We start from the raw sequence: 20,739 nt of genomic DNA, 5'->3' as shown, positions 1-20,739 counted from the left end.
CATTCATTATGTTTATGAGATTCTTACATGGTAATATGTATGCATAGGTTCATTTGTTTTCTCTATCACTCAGCATTGTATGAGTGTCACATTGGTTCTCCTAATATTTTAGATTATGTTTGTTTTTGACTGTTACAAACAGTGCTTATTAGGAATATTTTTGTGGATGCATGTGACTTTATACCTAAATATGGAATTTGCAGGGTGGTCAACTTTCCTAGATGTTATCAGTTGCTTTCTAAAGTGGTTGTGCTAGTTTTTAATCCATGTGAAAGTACAAATAGTTTGTACTGTTCCATATCTTCACTGTTGCTTAGTATTTTAATATTACCAATCTCATTCACTGTCCTCATTGCTATTTTAACTTTTATTTCCCTGATTACTTGTGGATGTCTTTTTTTTTTCTTATTTTATTAGCTGTTCTAGTAGCCTCTTCTGCCTTGTGTGGTAATGCACACAGTGGGGTTAGGAATTCAAGGCCAGCTTGGACCACAGTATGAGACTGTCTCAAAAAAAAAAACAACAAAAAACTGTTTATTAACACATACAAATACACAATATTTTTATTATAATTCTGTATTTTAAATAGTATTCTTTGATAAAGTAAGTTATTTTTTAAACTATATATTTGTTATCTATTCATCTTTTTTATTTTTAGTTTTTTTTCCCTTGTTTTGGCAGTATTGCTATGTGGCCCAATCTGGTCTGGAACTTTCTTTGTATCCCAGGCTGACCTTGAACTCATAATCCTCCTGCCTCAGACTCCCAAAAGTTGAGATTACAGGTGTGTACCATGACATCAGCTTAGAATTTGGTTTTCTGTCGGAGAGGAGATGACCATTTTTAAAATATATAGATATTAGACTATTGACTAGTCCAGCTTTTTAAATGACCTGTAAAGGTCTTTTTATTATATACAATATTTCCATATGTGCATCTTGTTTTGCTATTCTGTTCCTCATTCTCTTCCTACTATGCTATATTGTTTTAACTACTCTTATTATATAATAGGTCTTTATATCTTTTTTTTGTTTTGTTTTTTGCCAGTCCTGGAGCTTGGACTCAGGGCCTGGGCACTGTCCCTGGCTTCTTGTTGCTCAAGGCTAGCACTCTGCCACTTGAGCCACAGCGCCACTTCTGGCCATTTTCTATATATGTGGTGCAGGGGAATCGAACCCTGGGCTTCATGTATACAAGGCAAGTACTCTTGCCACTAGGCCATATTCCCAGCCCAGGTCTTTATATCTGATAGGGCAAGTAGGTGATTTTTTTTTTTTTTTTGCCAGTCCTGGGGCTTGTACTGGGCCTGAGCATTGACCCTGAGCTCCTTTTGCTCTACCACTTGAGCCACAGCGCCACTTCCAGCTTTTTCTGTAATTAATTGGAGATAAGAGTCTCAGGAGGGGCTGGGGATATATGGCCTAGTGGCAAGAGTGCTTGCCTCATATACATGAGGCCCTGGGTTCGATTCCCCAGCACCACATATACAGAAAACGGCCAGAAGTGGCACTGTGGCTCAAGTGGCAGAGTGCTAGCCTTGAGCAAGAAGAAGCCAGGGACAGTGCTCAGGCCCTGAGTCCAAGGCCCAGGACTGGCCAAAAAAAAAAAAAAAAAAGAGTCTCAGGAACTTTCCTGCCTGGGCTGGCTTTGAATCATAATCCTCAGATCTCAACCTCCTGAGTAGCTAGAATTACAGTTGCCCTGCAAGTAGGTGATTTAAAAGGCGTAATATAGCAATGACTGATAAACCAGTGCAATGTAATTAAGAAGTGTTCAAAAATGGTAAAGAAGCTGCTGTTGAAGAACTGTTGATAGCTGGGTGATTGACTCAGTGGCAGAACACTTACCTAGCATGGACAAGTCATGGGTTCCATCCCAACACACAGAAGCAAACAAAACTTGTCTCTTATCAATTGTATGCATACTCTGCCTGATCCTCATGAAGAGATTTTGATGACCTCAGGCTTAATAGAAGTAGTGAGTATATTTAAAATAATAAAAGCAATCTAATGCAATACCTGTTTCCATTAGTATAGATTCCACTTGATAACAAGGAGCCGGAGACTTTGCCAACCTGATTAAATGCCAACATCTCAAAAACAAGAATTGAATTTAAGCCACCAAATAATGTAAATATGCCCTAGGTGGTTTTCTTTTTATTCAAGGATTTTCTGCCACCCTCTTTAACATGAGTAATTTTTTCCACTTAATTAACAAGAATTTAAATCCCAGCAGCCTCAGAAGATTGGAGATTGAAATTAAGAAAAACGAAATGAGCAAGTGTTTTCCATATGGTGATTGACTAAAGCCACATTGCACTGATACTGATTAAAATTAGAGTGGTGTTCCTGAAGACCAGTTGTTCAGAAGGCAGTGTAATGTAGGCTGTTCACGCTTGGCCATGCAATTGTAGAAAAAGGACAGTCATCAAAACATAAGTCTTATAAAAATGTTTGTGTCTCTCTTCTTTGCCATTGAGTGTCCTTATTTCTCAGATGATAAACCAAGAAAATAGATCAGATGATGTTTTTTTCCAGCTGTTAAGGTTTTACTTGATAACATCAGGAAGAATACAGTGTTTTCAAAGGCATTTATAAACAATAATGTTTCTCTTTTGTCCCTTTTAGTCGAGAAACTGACTTGTTTTTTCCTCTTAAAATAATATAATCATTCAGTTCGCTATATGACTCTTTTAAAATAGAAACGGAATGTTGCATTTCTCTTAGGTTTTGTCCTTCTAGCTCATTTATATCCTGTTGTACATACTACCTACCGATTATTGTGTCCTCTGAGTGATTTATAACAAGGTCATGATGTATTATCCTAATTATTTCTTTTTCTTTGTAAGGGAAAACTTTTTTATTCACCTATTTTTATTTTTATTTTTTTGTTTGTTTATTAATTGAACACAAATTTTTTTTACAAGGTGTTGTGCAAAAAGGGTACAGTTACATAGTAGGGCAGTGTGTACATTTCTTGTGATATCTTACGTCCTGTTTTTCTATCCCTTCTCTAGGTCAGGTAGACATATATACAATATACAATGTATCAAGAACATATACAGTATTCACAGACTTGGTCTCTACTGTCTCTCCGTCTCCGTCTCCCTTTGTTAACAGTCATATATCAGGGAGATCATGCCCCTTTGTTTTCTGTGTTCTAGGCTTGTCTCGCTCAACATTATTTGTTCGAGTTCTGACCATTTCCCTGCGAATAACAATATTTCACCATTCCTAATCGCTATGTAGTATTCCATTGTGTATAAGTACCATATTTTTTGGATCCATTCATCTGTGGAGGGGCATCTAGGTTGTTTCCATATTTTGGCTATTGTGAATTGTGCCGCGATAAACATGGAAGTACAAATGTCTTTTTGATATCTTGGGGTTTGCTGTTTAGGATAGATGCCTAGGAGTGGTATGGCCATGTCATAGGGTAGGTCTATATTGAGCTTTTTGAGAAACCTCCATACTGTTCTCCAAAGTGGTTGTACTAATTTGCACTCCCACCAACAATGGAGAAGGGTTCCTCTTTCCCCGCACCCCCTCCAGCATTTGTTGTTTCCTGAGTTCAGAGTATAGGCCATTCTAACTGGGATGAGGTGGTATCTCAGGGTTGTTTTTATTTGCATTTCCTTGCATCCTACCAGGGATGTTGAGCATTTCCTCATGTGTTTCTTTGCCATTTTTATATCTTCTCTTGTGAAGTCTCTCTTTAGCTCCTTTGCCCATTTCCTAATAGGTTTATTGGGCTTGGAGGGGCTTAGTTTTTTGAGTTCTCTGTAGATGACCGATATCAGGCCTTTGTCTGTTGCTGTGCTGGTAAATATCTTTTCCCATATCATTGGCTGTCTTTCTATTTTGGTGGCTATGTCCCTAGCTGTGCAGAAACTTTAATTTGTAGTAGTTCCATTTGTCGAGTCTTTCCCCTATTTGTTGTGCCCCTGGGACTCTATTCAGGAAGTTCCTTCCTGTGCCTATAAGTTCTAGCGTCTTTCCTACTCTGTCCTTCAGTAGTTTCAAGGATTCAGGTCTGATATTGAGGTCCTTGATCTATTTTGAGTTGATCTTGGTGCATGGTGATAGGCTTGGGTCTACTTTGAGTTTTCTGCATATGGCTACCCAGTTCTCTCAGCACCAGTAGTTGAAGAGGCTGTGTTTATTCCATTGTATGTCTTTAGCTCCTTTGTCGAATATCAGTTGGCTGTAAGAGTGCGGTATTATTTCTGGGTCTTCAATTCTAATCCACTGGTCTTCCGATCTGTTTTTATACCAATACCATGCTGTTTTTGTTATGATGGCCTTGTAGTAGAGCTTGAAGTCTGGTATTGTGATACCTCCTGCACTGCTTTTTTTGCCTAGATTTGCTTTGGCTATTCTAGGTTTTTTGCTGTTCCATATGAATTTATGGATTGGTTTCTCTATTTCAGTGAAGAATGTGGCTGGGATTTTGATAGGTATTGCATTGAATTTGTATAACAATTTGGGCAATATGGCCATTTTCACTATATTGATTCTGCCTACCCATGAGCATCGGAGGTCTTTCCATCTCCTTGTGTCTTCTTTGATTTCCCTTATTACATTTTTATAATTTTCATTAAATAGGTCTGTCACATCCTTGGTTACTTTATTCTTATATTCTTTATTCTTATATTCTTATATTCTTATATTCTTTATATCCCTAGGTACTTTATTCTTTTTTTGGCTACTATAAATGGAATTATTTCCATAATTTCCTTTTCTGTTTGTCTATTGCTGGTGTACAGAAAAGCTGCTGACTTTTGTGGATTGATTTTGTATCCTGCTACTTTGCCAAATTGGTTTATTAGGTGTAGGAGTTTGGGTACTGAGTTTTTTTGGTCCTTCAGATATAAGATCATGTCATCTGCGAATAGGGATAACTTGATTTCTTCCTTGCCGATGTAGATCCCTTTGATGTCCTCCTCTTGCCTTATTGCTATGGCTAGGGATTCCAGCACTATGTTGAAAAGAAGTGGGGAGAGTGGGCATCCTTGTCTTGTAGGGAGAACTTTTTAAAACAGCAGTAGCTGGGATGTTTTCACTCCAGTGTCTTTTCCCTTTGGCTCCAACACCTGCCTATGGCATGTTCACAAAACATTATTTAAGTCACTTTCTCACTGTATCCTTGCCATTGTCAAGTACTGACTTGTCTTCCTTGGAATTTTGGCTTTAACTAGACTTTATGGTACAAAATATTCCATGCTATGTTTTTGCTCTAACTGTCCAATATGCTGCCTTATGTGAGTGAAGGTTTTGATTATTGCTTTTGATATTACTGATTATGTTATTAAAGAATTTAATTCCTTTAAGCATTTCTTTTATGTGAGCCATGCTAATTTACAAAAGACATTTGGTGCAGTTTATAACATGACAGTATAGAAGTTAGAAAATAGGATTTTTCCTCTCGGCTGTTTTTCTCTCTCCTTTTTGGATAATCTTATCCAGTCCCACATTTAGATTGTAAAGCCTAATCTCATTTCCAAGTTCCAGAATAGTCTACAGGTATCTCAAACTTAATTTGTATAAAACAGAGCTCTCCATCCTGCTTCTACCCAAATGTTGTTACACATCATGCTTTAGTTCTTATTGCTACCTGAAATGCTGAAAATTCTTTATTTTGTATAATAGTGATGGCACTCCAGTCTTCCCAGAACCCTAAGTTCAGTGAGGGCAAGAAGTTTCCTGACATGTCTTCTGCTTGCTCTCTTGTACCTGGTGAGATTAGCACTCTCTCTCTAAATGACTGAATTAACCAGCTGTGGGACCTTGAGTGAGTCAGTTCACCTGAAACTTGGAGCCTTATCCAAGTGAAAGTTATATCCTGAATTCATAAGAAGAATAGTCAGACTCCAGATGATCCTTTCAAGACACGTACTTTACAGAAAGTACAATGTCGCCTGTGCCTAGTTCTGTGATCACCTGGTGAGGTATTCCTCTGCACTTCTTGTCTACAGCTTTACTCGTTTATTTCCATAAGTTCTTAGCTATCTTCCTCTCATTACTTAGGCAAGTCACCCCTATATAAATGTGAATACTTTTTATCAGTTGGTCCTTTTTTGCCTGTTACTGAATAGAGACAAACGTGATAGGAAACGTCCTTCTCAGCTGTCTCATTTCTTGTCTTGCCTCACTCTACTTTCATAGGTGTCATTTCTCTCTTTTTCCCTCTCTCTCTGCTTTTCTCTCTCTCTCTCTCTCACTAAAGAACATATATAACTACAGTAATTGTGATTCTTTTTAATCATGGAAAGGGAAGGTAGTAAGAAAATTAGACTTAAAAGTCAGTGTTTCATTCCTCTAGAAAGTTGTTCCAGATTAACAGGCTTGTAGGCTACCAGGACAAATTGTTCCAAGTTCTTAATGACTGTCAGCTTAGGAAAAAACTGAGATAACAATTTCCTTACTTCAGGACTTTCCAGAACTTTCAGCATACTAATATATAATCCCTTCATGGGAAGGTTGTATTATCCCTAATTAATTTCATCACAGAACATCTTATTGTAGGTTATCTTTTAGTATCTTCTGGGACAGTACTGCTCTATGGAACATATTTTTGGGCATTTAGTAGGATCAAGCATAAGTTCTTATTTTTCTTAGTGGTACTAGGGTGTGAACTAAGGGCCTCACACTTGCTAGGCAGTCACTCTATCACTCTATCAGCTCATTAGTTTTGAGATAGCGTCTCACTTCTTGCCTGTGTTTGAGCTTTCCAGTGTAGTTGAGATGACAGGTGTGTGCCACCACACCCAGCCTCTTTCCACTGAGGTGGACTCTTAACAGACTTTTTGGACTGATTTGCCTGAGACCTTGAGCCCCTCTATAAGCTTCCATGTATGTTGCTTAGGATGATAAGCATATGCTACCATGAATTATGTGTCACCAGCTATGACTTCAGAAGAGGTCTGACAACTTTCTCTGCTCTGCCCAGGCTGCCTGGAGCCACCATTGTCCCTTCTCAGCTTTCTAAGTAGCTAAAAATATAAGCATGAGCCACTGGTGCTTCATTTCAACCCTTTTTTCCCCCCCAGTTGTAGAGCTTGAACTCAGGGCTTGAGTGCTGTCCCTGAGTCTCTTTGTGCGCAAGGCTAGCACTCTACCACTTGAGCCACAATACTACTTCTGAGTAGCTAGGATTACAGGTGTGAGCCACCAGCACTTATTTTTAAACATTACACAATTTGTACCTTAATATTAAGAAGTAAAATTCTGGGGTTAAAGGTGTGGCTCAGGTGGTAAGGTGCCTGCCAGTGAGCCAAAGCATCAGCTAATGAGTTTGAGTCCTGTTTTGGGACTAAAGAAAAAAGAAATATGCATGGTAACACTTGCTTGTAATCCCAGCTATATGGCAAGACTCTGTCTCAAAAAAAAAAATCTATATCGTATCAGAGAATCCATGTTGGATAATGCAAGGAGGGAAGTGTGTATATGTGTTTAAGTGAAAAGTGTAAGTTCTAGCTAGGTATTGGTTAATTTATGATTATGCTTTCTGTGTCGTTGATCTGTTGCTACAGCTTTATGGTACTCACTACATTACAGGTTACATGTTTATGTAATTGTTGATAATATCTAGAGAAATTATAGAAAATGTGTCAATATCTACCATAATAAAATTTATACTATATCTAGGAGCTTTTTGTATTCCATTAATACACTTAAAGGTTTTTGTCAGGTTGACTATATATAACCTCCACTATTAAAAAATAAAAAATATCAGAAATGGAGGTGTGACAGAAGTGGTTAAAGTGCCATCTGAACAGCAAAGCTGAGCAAGCATGAGACTTAATTCAAATACCAGTACCACTTAAGATACACACATACACATACACACACACACATTTTTATTGAAATATCTTGTACATTCAAATAGTTCAAGACCCAAAGGCTGCAAAAGCATATGGAAACAATAGTGTTTGCATTGTTTTAGATCACAAAAGAAATACTTATAAAAATTACATCCTAAATCTCAAAATCAAAGCCTCCAAAATGCAAGGTAACTAGTGTCATACCATACTCTCTGCTCATAGTATATTTGAAACAAATCAAACTTTTACAAGAACTCATCCAATTAGGCTGGGCTCTGGGGCTCAAGCCTGTAATCCCTGAAATCAGAGGATTGAAGTTCAAGGGCAACCCAAGCTTTAAAAGTTTGTAAGAACTCTCAACCAGTAGCTGGGCACACACCTGTTTACCTCCAGCAAGGAGAGGAATCACTAGTAGAAGGATCACCGTCCAGGCTGGCCTGGACATAAAGTAAGACAGCAAATAGCAATGCAAAAAGAGGCTGAAGACATAGCTCAAGTAGCAGAACACATGCCTAGCAAGTGTGTAAGGCTTTGAGTTCAATCCCTGGTACCGCCATAAAAGAACTCACCTGGCTAGTGACAAGAAAATGTGCTGTAGAGGAGAGAGCTGAAACAGCCCACAGTGTCCATATGAAGTAGGGTGATGGAAGGCCATGGGAATGATAAATCAGAAAAGGGGGCTGGGGTAGTGCTGCGTTCACAAGCCCTGGGTCGGATCCTCAGCACCAGGCCGAAAATGATAAGTAATAAAAGAGACATGAAATGTTAATAGCTAATTGTGAAATTGACCAAGAAGCGAACACTTTGCCCCTTATTTCCTAGTTATGCTTTATTTCCTAAGTGTATCTAAAATCAGCCAATCAGAGAAACAGGGCTCAGTACATAGAGCATAAAGTTATTGTCAAACTTTCAGCAGTGCTGCTTTTCCATTAAAATGAGAAAATTAGGGGCTGGGGATATAGCCTAGTGGCAAGAGTGCCTGCCTCGGATACACGAGGCCCTAGGTTCGATTCCCCAGCACCACATATGCAGAAAAGCAGCCAGAAGCGGCGCTGTGGCTCAAGTGGTAGAGTGCTAGCCTTGAGCGGGAAGAAGCCAGGGACAGTGCTCAGGCCCTGAGTCCAAGGCCCAGGACTGGCCAAAAAAAAAAAAAATGAGAAAATTACCTCTAAACCTCCTATATGAAAATACCACATTTGTGGAACTGTGTTTTACTGGCCGCTTACTTTGTTTATGAGTTTTATAATTAACCTTGATTGAGTGTTCTTTGTATCTAAATTGGTCTTCTTTACTTCCTTAGGTTACTCAGATGAGTCGTCCAGACCTGATTCTCTTTCTGATGAAATACCTGATGGCCCTCATAGTTGGCATCCCCTCTGTTTTTTGGGTTGGAAGCAAAAAGACTTGCTTTGAGTGGGCAAGTTTTTTCCATGGTCGTAGGAAAAAAGAGTAAGTTAATAACTGCTCACAATTTTCACAAACCTCACATCGGTGCAAGTTCTTTTGTGAAGTACTGAGACAAGATTGAAATGGCAGGGTGTTATAGTCATGCATGCAAAGTTAGCACTCAGGAGGTGGGGAAAGAGGATTGCAAATTTGAGGCCAATCTGAGCTGTATAGCAAGATCCTGTTTAAAAAAAAAACACACAACAAGGATTGTGGGTTTGATCCTCAACAGATACACACAAAAAATTGTAATTGTCAAGTACCATTGACAAATGTACAGCCACATGTCTTTTAAAACTGAAAAACTAGCCACTCACTGTGGTACAAACCCATAACCCCAGATACTTGGGAGGTGGAGGCAGGAAGACCATGATTGCAAGGCCAACTTGGGCTATACAGAAAGACATTGTCTCAAAAAAGCGGGGATGAGGGTGGGTGAAGTTGTATAATTTCATTTTAGAGAGGAGAAAAATGATGAGAAGAAGGGAAAACGACTGAATACATATTGGTAGAGTTGGAACCCAAATCCTGATTTCCTGATTGTAACACAGGGGACAAAGTGGTTTTTGTTATATTCTTTCCTGTGTCAGTTACCTTAAATCAGTCCTAATAACCTAGAGAACAATAGATTTCAAGAACAGCAGTGGTATTATATGAGCACTGTTGGTTATGTAACCAATAATGTTAATGTGTGTCTTGAACTTGTATTGAATTGTGTAGGATAGTGAACGAGAGCCGACAGGTGCTACAGGAACCTGACTTTGCTCAGTCACTCCTGAGGGACCCAAACACACCTATTATAAGAAAATCAAGGGGGACTTCCACTCAAGGAACTTCCACACATGCTTCCTCAACTCAGCTGGCTATGGTGGATGATCAAAGAAGCAAAGCAGGGAGCGTCCACAGCAAAGTAAGCAGCTACCATGGAAGCCTACACAGGTCTCGCGATGGCAGGTAAGCTCTGTTCCTGTGTCAAATTATCACACAGCTTGAGAGAGAAGAAGAGCCGGTTCTGAGGTATAAATTGAGCACTATTAAGCCCTTCAAACTTTGCGAGATAGTTGTTCCAGGATGATGAGACTTAAAGTCACTATAGAGGCTAGCCACATACCTGCAGTCCTGGTTACTAGGGAGGCAGAGATCATGAGGACTGCAGTGCAAAAACCTAGCAAGATCTCATCTGAACCAACAAAGACCCCTGCCTGTGGTCCAGGCTGTGTGAGAGGTAGAGGTAGCAGGAATCTCGAGTCCGGACAGATTTTTTTTTATTTAAAATACTTCATTTTGAAATAAAATAAAATTTAAAAAAGCAAAAGCAATAACGAGTCATTGTAGATATGAGTGGAGGAAAAAAGGTGAAACTAGTTGAATTAGTATGCTTAATTTGGCATTGAGCTGGGCTTTAGGAATCCCAACTTTGCTTACAGAATCAAGAGGGCACAGATTTGCCTATCAGGCCATTGTCTGCCAGCCCTGTTCTCTAGCTGCAGTGGGAGCACAGAGAGGGAGTGATTGATTCTGGTGGTAGTTGGAACATCTAATAAAATGCTGCTTCTTGTATGTAGTGGCACACTCCTATAATCCCAATTACTCAGGAGGATGACAGTTCAAGGCCAGCCTAGGAAAAAATGAGATGCTGTCTCAAAAACAAGATGGGTGCACACATGTAATTTCAGCTACTCCAGATACAGAGGTGGAAGATTGAGGTCTGATGTGACCCTAGTAAAGTTAGTGCTAGACCCCATCTGAAAGTCAAACTAAAGCAAAAGGATTAGGGGTGTGACTCATGTGATAGAGCACCTACTTAGTGAGTACAAGACCCTGATTCAACTCCCAGTACTGGAAAAAAGAGGGGAGGAAGCATGGCCAGATAGGAGGAAGAGAAAGAGAAGAAAGGAAGGGAAGGTGGAAAGGAGAAGGAAGGAGGAGGGAGGGAGGGAGGGAAAGAAAATAAAAGGAAGGAAGGGCCAGGCACCAGTGGCTCATGCCTGTAATCCTAGTTGCTTAGGAGACTGAGATCTGAGAATCATGGTTTGAAGCCATCCCAGGCAGGAAAGTCCTGCATGAGACTCTTTATCTCCAATACATTGCTCAGAAAAAGCTGGAAATAGTGCTGTGGCTCAAGTGGTAGAGCAGTAACGTTGAGCAAAAGAAGCTCAGGGATAGTGCCCAAACCCAGAATTCAAGCCCCAGGATTGACAAAAAGGAAGGAAGTTAGAGAGAGGAAAGGCAGAGAGGGAGGAAATGCTTCATAAGTCTGGCTGTGTGTTTTTCTGGTTAAATTTGAGGGCTGCGACACTAAAAATAGAAACATCTTAGGAGCTTTGGAGACCTTCCCTGCAGAGCTTATTGGAGAGTTTGGCAGTGGAGAGAAAAGGCTAACAGAAAGATGCAGAAAGAAATAATAGGAATTGGTGATAGATTAATATCATTGGCTGTGGAAGAGGATGTCCCAGGGATGTTCTTTTTTAAAGATTTCTAGTTTGGAAAAACTAAAAGAAAGAAAATTGGGAACATTCTGCCCACGTCGGACCATCTGCTTCTACAGCTGTTTTGTATCCTGTCTGTCTCAGTCTAGCCTCTTCTCTTTCCTCCCTGTATCCCAGTATAGGATGCCATCCCTATCTAATTTTTGACTTGGCTTTCCCCATTCTTTTGCTTTCCTTTTTTATTTTATCTTATTTTTTGCCATTCCTGGGGCTTGAACTCAGGGCCTAAGCACTGTCCCTGGCTTCTTTTTGCTCAAGGCTAGCACTCTGCCACTTGGGCCACAGGGCCACTTCTGACATTTTCTATATATGTGGTGCTGGGGAATCGAACCCAGGGCTTCATGTATAGGAGGCAAGCACTCTTGGCACTAGGCCACTGCCCCAGCTCCTGCTTTCCTTTAAAAAAATTTTATTGTTATTATAAAGGTGATGTACAGAGGGGTTACAGTTTCGTAAGTCAGGTAAAGTGCATTTTTTTTTTTTTGGACAGTGTCACCTCTTCCCTCACTCTTCTTTTTGCTTTCTTTTCAGAAAGCATCCATCTTTCTTTGACTTTAATATACCTTTGTTTATCCATCTCCTTTTCTTTGCCTTACTAGACCTTTGAAATGAAATGAGCATTTTTAATATTTCCTTTTTATTCTGTCCTTCATCTTTTTAAATCTAGTCTTTTTCTCCTTTTTACTTGCTTGGACTGTATACTCTCTCTCTCTTTTTTTTTTTTTGCTGTTCTGGGGCTTGAACTTGGGGCCGAGGCTTCTTTTGCTCAAGGCTAGCACTCTGCCACTTGAGCCACGGGGCCACTTTCTGTGTATGTAGTACTGAGGAATGGAACCCAGGGCTTCATGCACGCCAGGCAAGCCCTCTACCACTAAGCCATCTTCCTAACTCGTGTGCACTCTTTTTTTTTTTTTTTTTAACATTTTTTAAAAACCACACCCAAAGATCCTTTCTCTTTCCTGGCTTCTTTCCTTCTCCTCAGCAGTCTTGTAAGAGAAGTATTCTTAGTGCTAAGGCTGCAGAGATGGAAAGCTCTCTGTACAGTCTCTTTCCATATACTTTAAAATGTTTAATAAAAATAGGTGCCAGATGCTTTGAGATCCCAGAGGAAAAAACCAGTTATCTATTGTGGAAAGTCAGAGACAGCTTTCCAAGTGATGGCCCTTCTACTTTCAATAGGATTCAGTGAAGACACTTGAGAATGAAAGGCCAGGGAACAGCAAGCACAGAAGCAAGGAACGCACAACATGCAGGTAGTTTTAGGTACTGAGGTTTCACTAGGTCATAGTTTGTGTGTCTGGACAATTTTAGGAGATGAAACCATGCTGAAGAGTTCAAATTTTTCTCTAAGACCGTGAGAAACTGTTAGAGACTTTGAGCATTGGGGTGATAAAAATCAGATTTGAATTTTAGGAGAATTATTGGACAACCAGCACAGGCAAGGAGAGAAAAGTAACGCCACGAATTCAGGGGGTCTTAACTTAAGATGCTGATAAGGAGGGACGGAATCAGAGACTTTTACCTTTCACCACCCTCCGTAAACACCCAGCATTGACACTATTACTGGCCTCACCTTTTGCAATAATGAATGTATGACTGTTATAATACAATTCTTATGCTTGTGGAATTCTGTGTGAAAAGGTAAATGATTTCTACATTCTAGGTGCATACAACCTTGTTGAAAAGATACGTTTATGAACCAATTATATGAAAACTCAAGCCAGGATATAAGTTAAACTGTGACTGTTAGGGAATAATAGATTGTAGACTTTAGGAAAGAGAAAATTAGACCCATGCATGGAAGTATCTAAGAGGAGATAAACAGGGTGATTGGATGGCATGAGAGAATTTCATATTGAGGAGAGAATTTCCAAGGGCAGCTAAAGATAGATTTCATCCACTGTAATCCTAGTAGGTTGGAGTTTATCATCTTAAGTAAGGTAGTTGAGTTAAAAATGTGAGGTAGATCACTTGAATTGCAATAAGACCATAGAAGGTAGATCATGATTTCCAGAAATGGCCTTTCCTACTGCCCTGCCCAGTTGGAATCAGACCCATCCTTTAAGGACTGTGAAATTCCAATTTGCTCAGCAGTGACAGCATTGCCATTTATTTTTACCATTCTTATTGTTATGATCTGGGTTAAGTCCGTAGCTTCTGGGAGATGAGAGTGGGTGACACCTGTGTCTGTATTCCTCCTTGGTGTATGCAGCGCGGCACTGGTAGCTAGGCCTCTCTGACATTTGACCTAGGTTTATCTCAAATGGAGATCCTGTCCTAGCCTCCTAAATAGCTGGGATTATAAGCATGAACCACTAATGTGGGCCTTTTATTTTTTTTAAAGTCCTTCGAAAATATTTTAAGGCATATCTTTGTTTCCAATTTGCATAAAGGGGAATAAAACAAATGCTTAATTTTAATTAAAACAAAAGTGCTTAATTTTAATTAAGCAAAACAAAACAATTTTTTATAGCCTGCTATATTCTCCCCCTCCCCTTCTTTCCCATACTCAGGGCCTTGCACATGCTAGGCAAGGGAAATTCCATTAAGCTACAATTCCTAGCTTGCCCCCCGACTTTTCCTCCCAAATGTCATTCATCTACCACTGAGCTATATACAGCCTAGCCTTTGGGTTTTTTTTTTTTTTTTTAAGATAGATTCTTGGTGTGTGGCTCAGGTCAGCCTTGAACTCAGCTTCTAGAAAGCTGGGATTCTAAGCATCATACTAGCTCTGTTTGTTTTTAGAAACACAACTTGAAACATATTTGGGCTAGGATTATAGCCTAAGGCCTCATACACCCCAGTACTGCAAGAAACAAAAGTATTTTCATTAAAGTTATACATTATACTTTTTTGCCCTAAATTAAATATATTTTACCAAAAAGTATATTGTTAGTGTATGGACAAAAGGTCCTTCAGACAAATATTTCTTGAGGCACTAGGAATTAGAAGATAAAATATGATCCTTACCCTGAAAGAGCTCACTATGAAGTCAAAAAGATTGATAAATAGCATACTAGCTCTATAAGCAAAGAACTAATAAAAAATGTAATTGGTTTTCATGACCTTGACTGGCCTAAAGCTAAGTTTCTCATTCCTGGTGACAGGAATTTTTAATATTCTTGCCTGTGTTGGAGCTCAGTGAGTCAGGACTGCAACAAAAGAAAACTCAACAGTCCCACTGCTGCCTTTCAAGATAAGAGCAGTAATAGAGGAAGACTCCATCACGCTAAGCTGTGTAGCACAGCTAATGTGCAGGAAGCTGGTCTTGGGCTAAGAGTAGAATTTGTTGCTGCAAGGATTGAGGCTATGGAGCATTAGGATGTAGCTCCCGAGTAGATGTTATGTCTGTGAATTAGCATCTTCACAACCTGAATCCCTAAGGAACATAACTAAAATCATTTATAGGTGGTTAATTCAGCTGCTAATGAGGCTATTGGACTCAGAGGTCATCATTGCTTAATAATTCATTCATTTACTAGTTCTTTTTCTTTCTTTCTTTTTGGTTAGGCTGCACTCACTTCTCCATTGATTTTACCTTCTCCTCTTCCAATACTGGTTTCTTAATAAAATGTGAGTCTGCAATACTAGTGAGTAAAACCAGATTCTAACCTCCCTGATGCTGTGCCTCATTGTTCCTCCTTTTTGTAAACCACCCTGTTTCCTAGAAATTATTCCAATGAGAAAAATACCACTCCAGATCAGTCAGCCCACTGGATTTTAGTTTTTGTCATTTTGCAGCGAATAGGAACTTCATTCTGAGCCTGAGTGGGTTAGCCATGTCAGATCATTCTACGTCGTGAATGAACACACGCCAAGCAATAAGAAGGAGGCTACTGCCTTCTCATGGTGGGTTTCCTAAGAATGTTACTGAGGTACTTTCATCAGCATCAGTAGTGATAGACTTAAGCCTGTTTAGTTACCCACTTCATATCCCCTTTCCTATTCCAGGTACACACCCTGTAGTTACCGAGGAATGGAGGAGAGACTACCTCACGGCAGCACATCCCGACTGACCGACCACTCCAGGCACAGCAGCTCCCACCGGCTCAATGAGCAGTCGCGACATGGCAGCACCCGAGACCTCAGCGGCAACCCCATGACCCACATCACCCACGGCACCAGCATGAACCGTGTCATCGAGGAGGATGGAACCAGCGCTTAATCCGAGATGGGAACTGCTGTTCAAAGCAGGTTTATTCTTTGCCTTCGCCTGACTGATTGCCGTCACTCTGTCATCCCACTTTCAGTCGTGCGCAGTGTGTCTGTTGAGAAGGTAGATTGTTGCTTTTTGTATTGTGTCCAACTTGGAACACCCACCAAGGCATCCAAAACACTAAGAGTTATAGCATTACAAAAAAAAAACCACAAAAAACTTCTTTCTAGATTGTGAAGAGATAATTATTTGTCTGGTGAGCCTTTTTATAAGCCCACTTATTTTCTATTTAGAAAAATCCTAAATGTGTGGTGACTGCTTTGTAGTGACTTTGATATAATAATATAAACTAGTTGTGAGATAGCGTTCTGGTAGCTCTGTTAACAAAACAAAGTTTCAGAATTAAAGAAATTTTCTATGCAAGGCTTATTTCTCAGATGAATAGTAAGACTTTGTAGTTTTATTTCCACTACGTGAGAAAAAGAACTGTTTTTCAACTTCGATAAATCAGCAAGGGTATGTTAGCCAATAGGATACAAGTGCAACAGAAGAGCCTGATTATCTATGGGAGGACCTCTCAAAGTTCTGTCCACACAGTCCTCAGCCAGAGATGTTCGGGATTTGGAGTAGCAAAGGAGGAAAAGTAGAGATGGCCATTTCCCCCCTGTAGTTGGTGTTGTTTTTAGTACTTTTGTAAATATTACTTTTACTGGCTGTGTTTTTATACTATCCATATGCATGATGGAAAAATCTTAATTGGTAGCCATCCTTTCCCAAGTAACAGTATTGATTCATAGAGAATTTCTTGTTCAGATCTGCTCCATGGAGGCATGTAATAACATAAACATCACACATTATAAGGTCTTCTGTGGTAACCACAGTTACAAAATGGTGAACTATTTTCTCTGTGTTCATTGTTGTAATTTTCTACAGTGAGTTGTGACTTTGCCAAAGCCACCAGACCTTGGTATGCAGGCCCCTTTGACAGTGAGCTGGCTGCACTTGCCTTGCCTAGGAGCCGTGTAGCGACAGTTAGCTACAGCTTTCACCCTGTACTGTGTTCAGTTTCCGGATCGTTGTGGTTGACAGCTAATTATATATATACTCTAAGTCCAAAGTGGTGATTAATTTGGGTATTTGAGATCATTGTAGCTAAATGGAGCATGATTAGTCTTGTTATGAATATCTTTTAATCTTAAAAGTATCAAAAAGTCAAAAATATTCAACATTTTATCTGGTGATATTTAGATAATTTACAGTATGAATGGTGGATTTTATTAGGCCTGAAATTGATCAGAAAAGGAAAAATTCCTGGAAAATGTTGATGTGTCACATAGCAAACACAAGTGATCCTCAGCCTGAGTGCAGATAAGAAACACTTGGGGCCATTGTTATACCCAGCATCTTTCTTCCTATGGGAGGAGACGTGCTGTTGAACAAAAGAAAAAGGGAAAAGAAAGGCTTTCCAAGTGATTCTAATTCGCAATCAGGCTTGCAACCTATTGTTTTCAAACTCACTTATCCCTAATGCCATCTGATGGCATCACGTGATATCATGTGAAGCTCTGTTGGATCAATGATATGCTTTTACATCTTCACCTAATATCCAATTGTTTTCTACTTTATTGTCTGTTAGAAAATGCAGGAATCTTGGCTCCACTCCTAGAGAGTTTTATTCAATAAACTCAAGGTGGTAGGATTTTAAAATCTGTATTTATAAAAAATATCACAGGTTATTCTTATGCAGATAATCCAAGAACCACACTTAGAAGAACATACTAGACTCTAGAGATGCCTGGCTCTGCCATATGATAGTTTTTGACCTTTAACAAGTCAGCGTCTCTGAGTCTAGGTTCCCTTGTTTGAAAATGAAGATGGAAGATTCATACCTACTCTACCTACCTCACAAAGTTGTCAGTTAAGATCAAATGGAAACAACCATATGAAAACTATATAGCATCATGAAATATAAGGGATTAAGTTTATTAAGAATTTAAGATATTCATTTGTGTACTACTATAGCATATTTCTTGATGTGTTTAATTCATGTGTACATTCCTGTTCAACCTTTAAAACTAAAGGTACCAAGAAATGAGATGTTGGAAAAGAAGCTTTTATCCAACAGAAGAGTCAGTTTGTGAAAGTCCTAATTTATTTGAATATCAAGTTTCTTTCAAGGTACATATATCTTAGTATGAACTATTCTTTGTCAGATGATTTGAGTATTTGGCCTCTAAATGTTTTTCTTTTTTCCACTATCCTCAGTCTTGGAACAGGAGTTACCACTCAAACAGGAGAAGTCTGAGTTCTTCATAGCTTATTAGTAACCCTTCCTCTATTAACTCATCTACAAATAGAATTGAGGCTTTTGTCAGAGAATCTCTCCTGAGAACAGCATGAGTGAACCAAAACAAACATCCACAAACAAAAATAAGAAGTTAAAATAAAAGGTGCCTGTTTGAGCTCAAAGATGTTGTCATCTAGCACCATCTGCATTACATTATCAACTGCCAAAATGTTCCTTGGTTTCTCATACAAGCGGGCCAAGTATTGACAGTTGAGCGAACGTTGCTATAAAAATCTTTGTGCTTCCAGATTCTTCATATTTATTGGTATCTTCTCTATTAAACTAATTGTCGCTGCATACATAGAATGCTATGTTGACATTCCACTTAGTTTTAGTAAGTATCTTAATTTTGTCCCACAAAATTTACAAAGTATTGTTAGTCCATTGTTCTAAGTAACAGTGTTTAGTTTGGCCTATTCTATCAGACTGGTGCTCCAAGTTAATTTGTTTTTCTTTTTGAAGAAACTATTGCAGAACAGCAACTTCAAGTTTCAGCTTACTTAAAACCAATTTGAACAAGTTTGGACAGTTTTCATGCCATATGTTTAGTTTGTGTTGTGTTTGGCATATGCTAACATTTAGTGTTTTATTTGCTCAATTGACAACTGAGAAAATAATGGTTCTATCTAATAAATTATCAAGAGTTTTGTAAAGTCCTTTGATTTCAGTGATATTGTTTTATTTAGTAATTAGGCAAAAATATCTGAGACAATATTAAGTTCAAAACAATATGTCAGAAATAACAGAACAACTTATGCAAGGTTTAGCACAGAGTAAGTTTTTCGATAAATATTTAAATTAATGAACAATTCATGCCACTCAATTTGCTTTTGTTCTAGCAATGAATTTCATGTTAAGGAAATTTGAAATATTTAAGTCAAATGAATAACATGTGTCAGTTACACCATGTGATGCTTATTAATTCTCCTAGATTAACAGTCCATGTTGCTATTTTAATTAGAGAAATATATGTACAATAGCATGTGCCAACTCTAAAGCCAGGTGTGGCAATACGCATCTGTAATTGAGGTTTCTCCAAGCTGAAAGCAATGGGGCAACTAGTTCAAGGTCAGTGTGGGCCAGAGCCTAGCTCAATTTGTAGCATGCTTACCTGGCAAGCATGAAGCCCTGGGTGCTGTCCTTAGCACCACAGGAAGAGAAGAAATTAAAGCTCCTGTTACTTTTAGCTAAACTAGATTTCTGTGCACCAGTTGAATGAGTAACTATTAAACAATTCATTTTTCTTTTTCTGCTGTTTTTTAGAGTAGATATAAAACTCTGACTTCCTTTTGCTCAAGGCTAGCATTCTGCCACTTGAGCCACAGCGCCACTTCTGGCTTTTTCTATATATGTGGTGCTGAGGAATCGAATCCAGGGCTTCATGTGTGCGAGGCAAGCACTCTACCACTAGGCCATATTCCCAGCCCATAGATCTCAGCTTCTTGAATAGCTGGGATTACAGACATGAGCCACCAGTGCCTGGTGATTCCATTTATTTTGAATTTAATTTTAATCCTAAACTTCTTTAATAATTGAATTGACATGGGATTATACTTTCAGCAATTAAATCCAGGAAAGAAAACGTTAAATTCTACTCAGAGCACCCATTTTTGTAGACATTCTTATTCACTTGACTCACAAAGTTGTATAAGTCATAAGCATATTTTTTACTGTGTGATTTCTAATAACAAAGCAAAACGTAGTGGCTATAAGTATAAAAAGTTTTCACTAATGTTTTAGTCAAATTCCAAACTAATCCAACATTGCCTCCAATAAGACAAAGTAGTTTCATCTATGATGATGTATGAAAGGACAATTTCTTTCAAGTTTCTTCTCTTTTTCTTTCTTTCTTTTTGTTTATATTTTAAATACTCTCCTGTCTCAGGAAGTCTCTTGTGTCTTTTCCATGGGTATTTTGGGTATAGGAAAGTATTGTTCATAATGTAGTCATTTTATTGGGCCCAACAGGTTTTCCCTGATAAGAGAAATTATTTTTACTTTACAATAATTCAAAACTTATAGAGTAACCAGCAAAGTCATACTGCTTTGGAGGGAAGCAGTATACTGCTACTTAAGCCGTGCCTCTAGCCCTTTATGTCTGGCTTTTTGCCTGACCTAGACTAGACTGGGATCTTCCTATTCGTGCTTCTCACTGTAGCTAGGATGACAAGCATGTACCGCTCTACCAGCTTACTCTTATGCTAGATTTCTGTGCATCGGTTGAACCAGTAATTATTAAACAATTCAAGAACTTTTTGCCCAGACTGACCTCAAACTTCAGTCCTCCTACAATTCCCTAGTAGGAAGGATAAAAGGCACAAGCCACTGTGTCCAGATCACCCAGTTAGTGCTTTTAAGACTTTTCAAGCTTGTTACATTTCCAAAGCCCTGAATTCATACCCCAGCTCCCAAAATAAAACTACTCAAGATAAAATTAACAAGTCCATTACAATATTGGCCCATTGGTCTAATTTTTAAA

At 38.9% G+C, this 20,739-nt stretch overlaps 1 protein-coding gene across 2 annotated transcripts in view; it reads left to right on the top strand.

Annotated features, from left to right (window-relative positions):
- The window catches only part of Fzd3 (frizzled class receptor 3), a 52,249-nt gene extending 33,333 nt beyond the window's left edge, over positions 1–18,916 (top strand). Inside the window, exons 5-7 of one of the 2 annotated variants that reach the window (XM_048330357.1) lie at positions 9,123–9,271; positions 9,989–10,222; positions 15,709–18,916. In XM_048330357.1, coding sequence (XP_048186314.1) covers positions 9,123–9,271; positions 9,989–10,222; positions 15,709–15,922 — 597 coding nt within the window. In that variant the 3' untranslated portion in view covers positions 15,923–18,916. The remainder of the gene's footprint in view (positions 1–9,122; positions 9,272–9,988; positions 10,223–15,708) is intronic. The other variant, XM_048330356.1, reaches the window with a different exon arrangement.
- Positions 18,917–20,739: the final 1,823 nt, after the last annotated feature.

The sequence above is a fragment of the Perognathus longimembris genome, chromosome 21 (genome assembly GCF_023159225.1).
Source record: "Perognathus longimembris pacificus isolate PPM17 chromosome 21, ASM2315922v1, whole genome shotgun sequence".
In the NCBI taxonomy this organism is placed as follows: domain Eukaryota; kingdom Metazoa; phylum Chordata; class Mammalia; order Rodentia; family Heteromyidae; genus Perognathus; species Perognathus longimembris.
The sequence above is the reverse complement of the archived record's forward strand: the minus strand, read 5'-3'. Positions and strand labels throughout refer to the sequence as shown.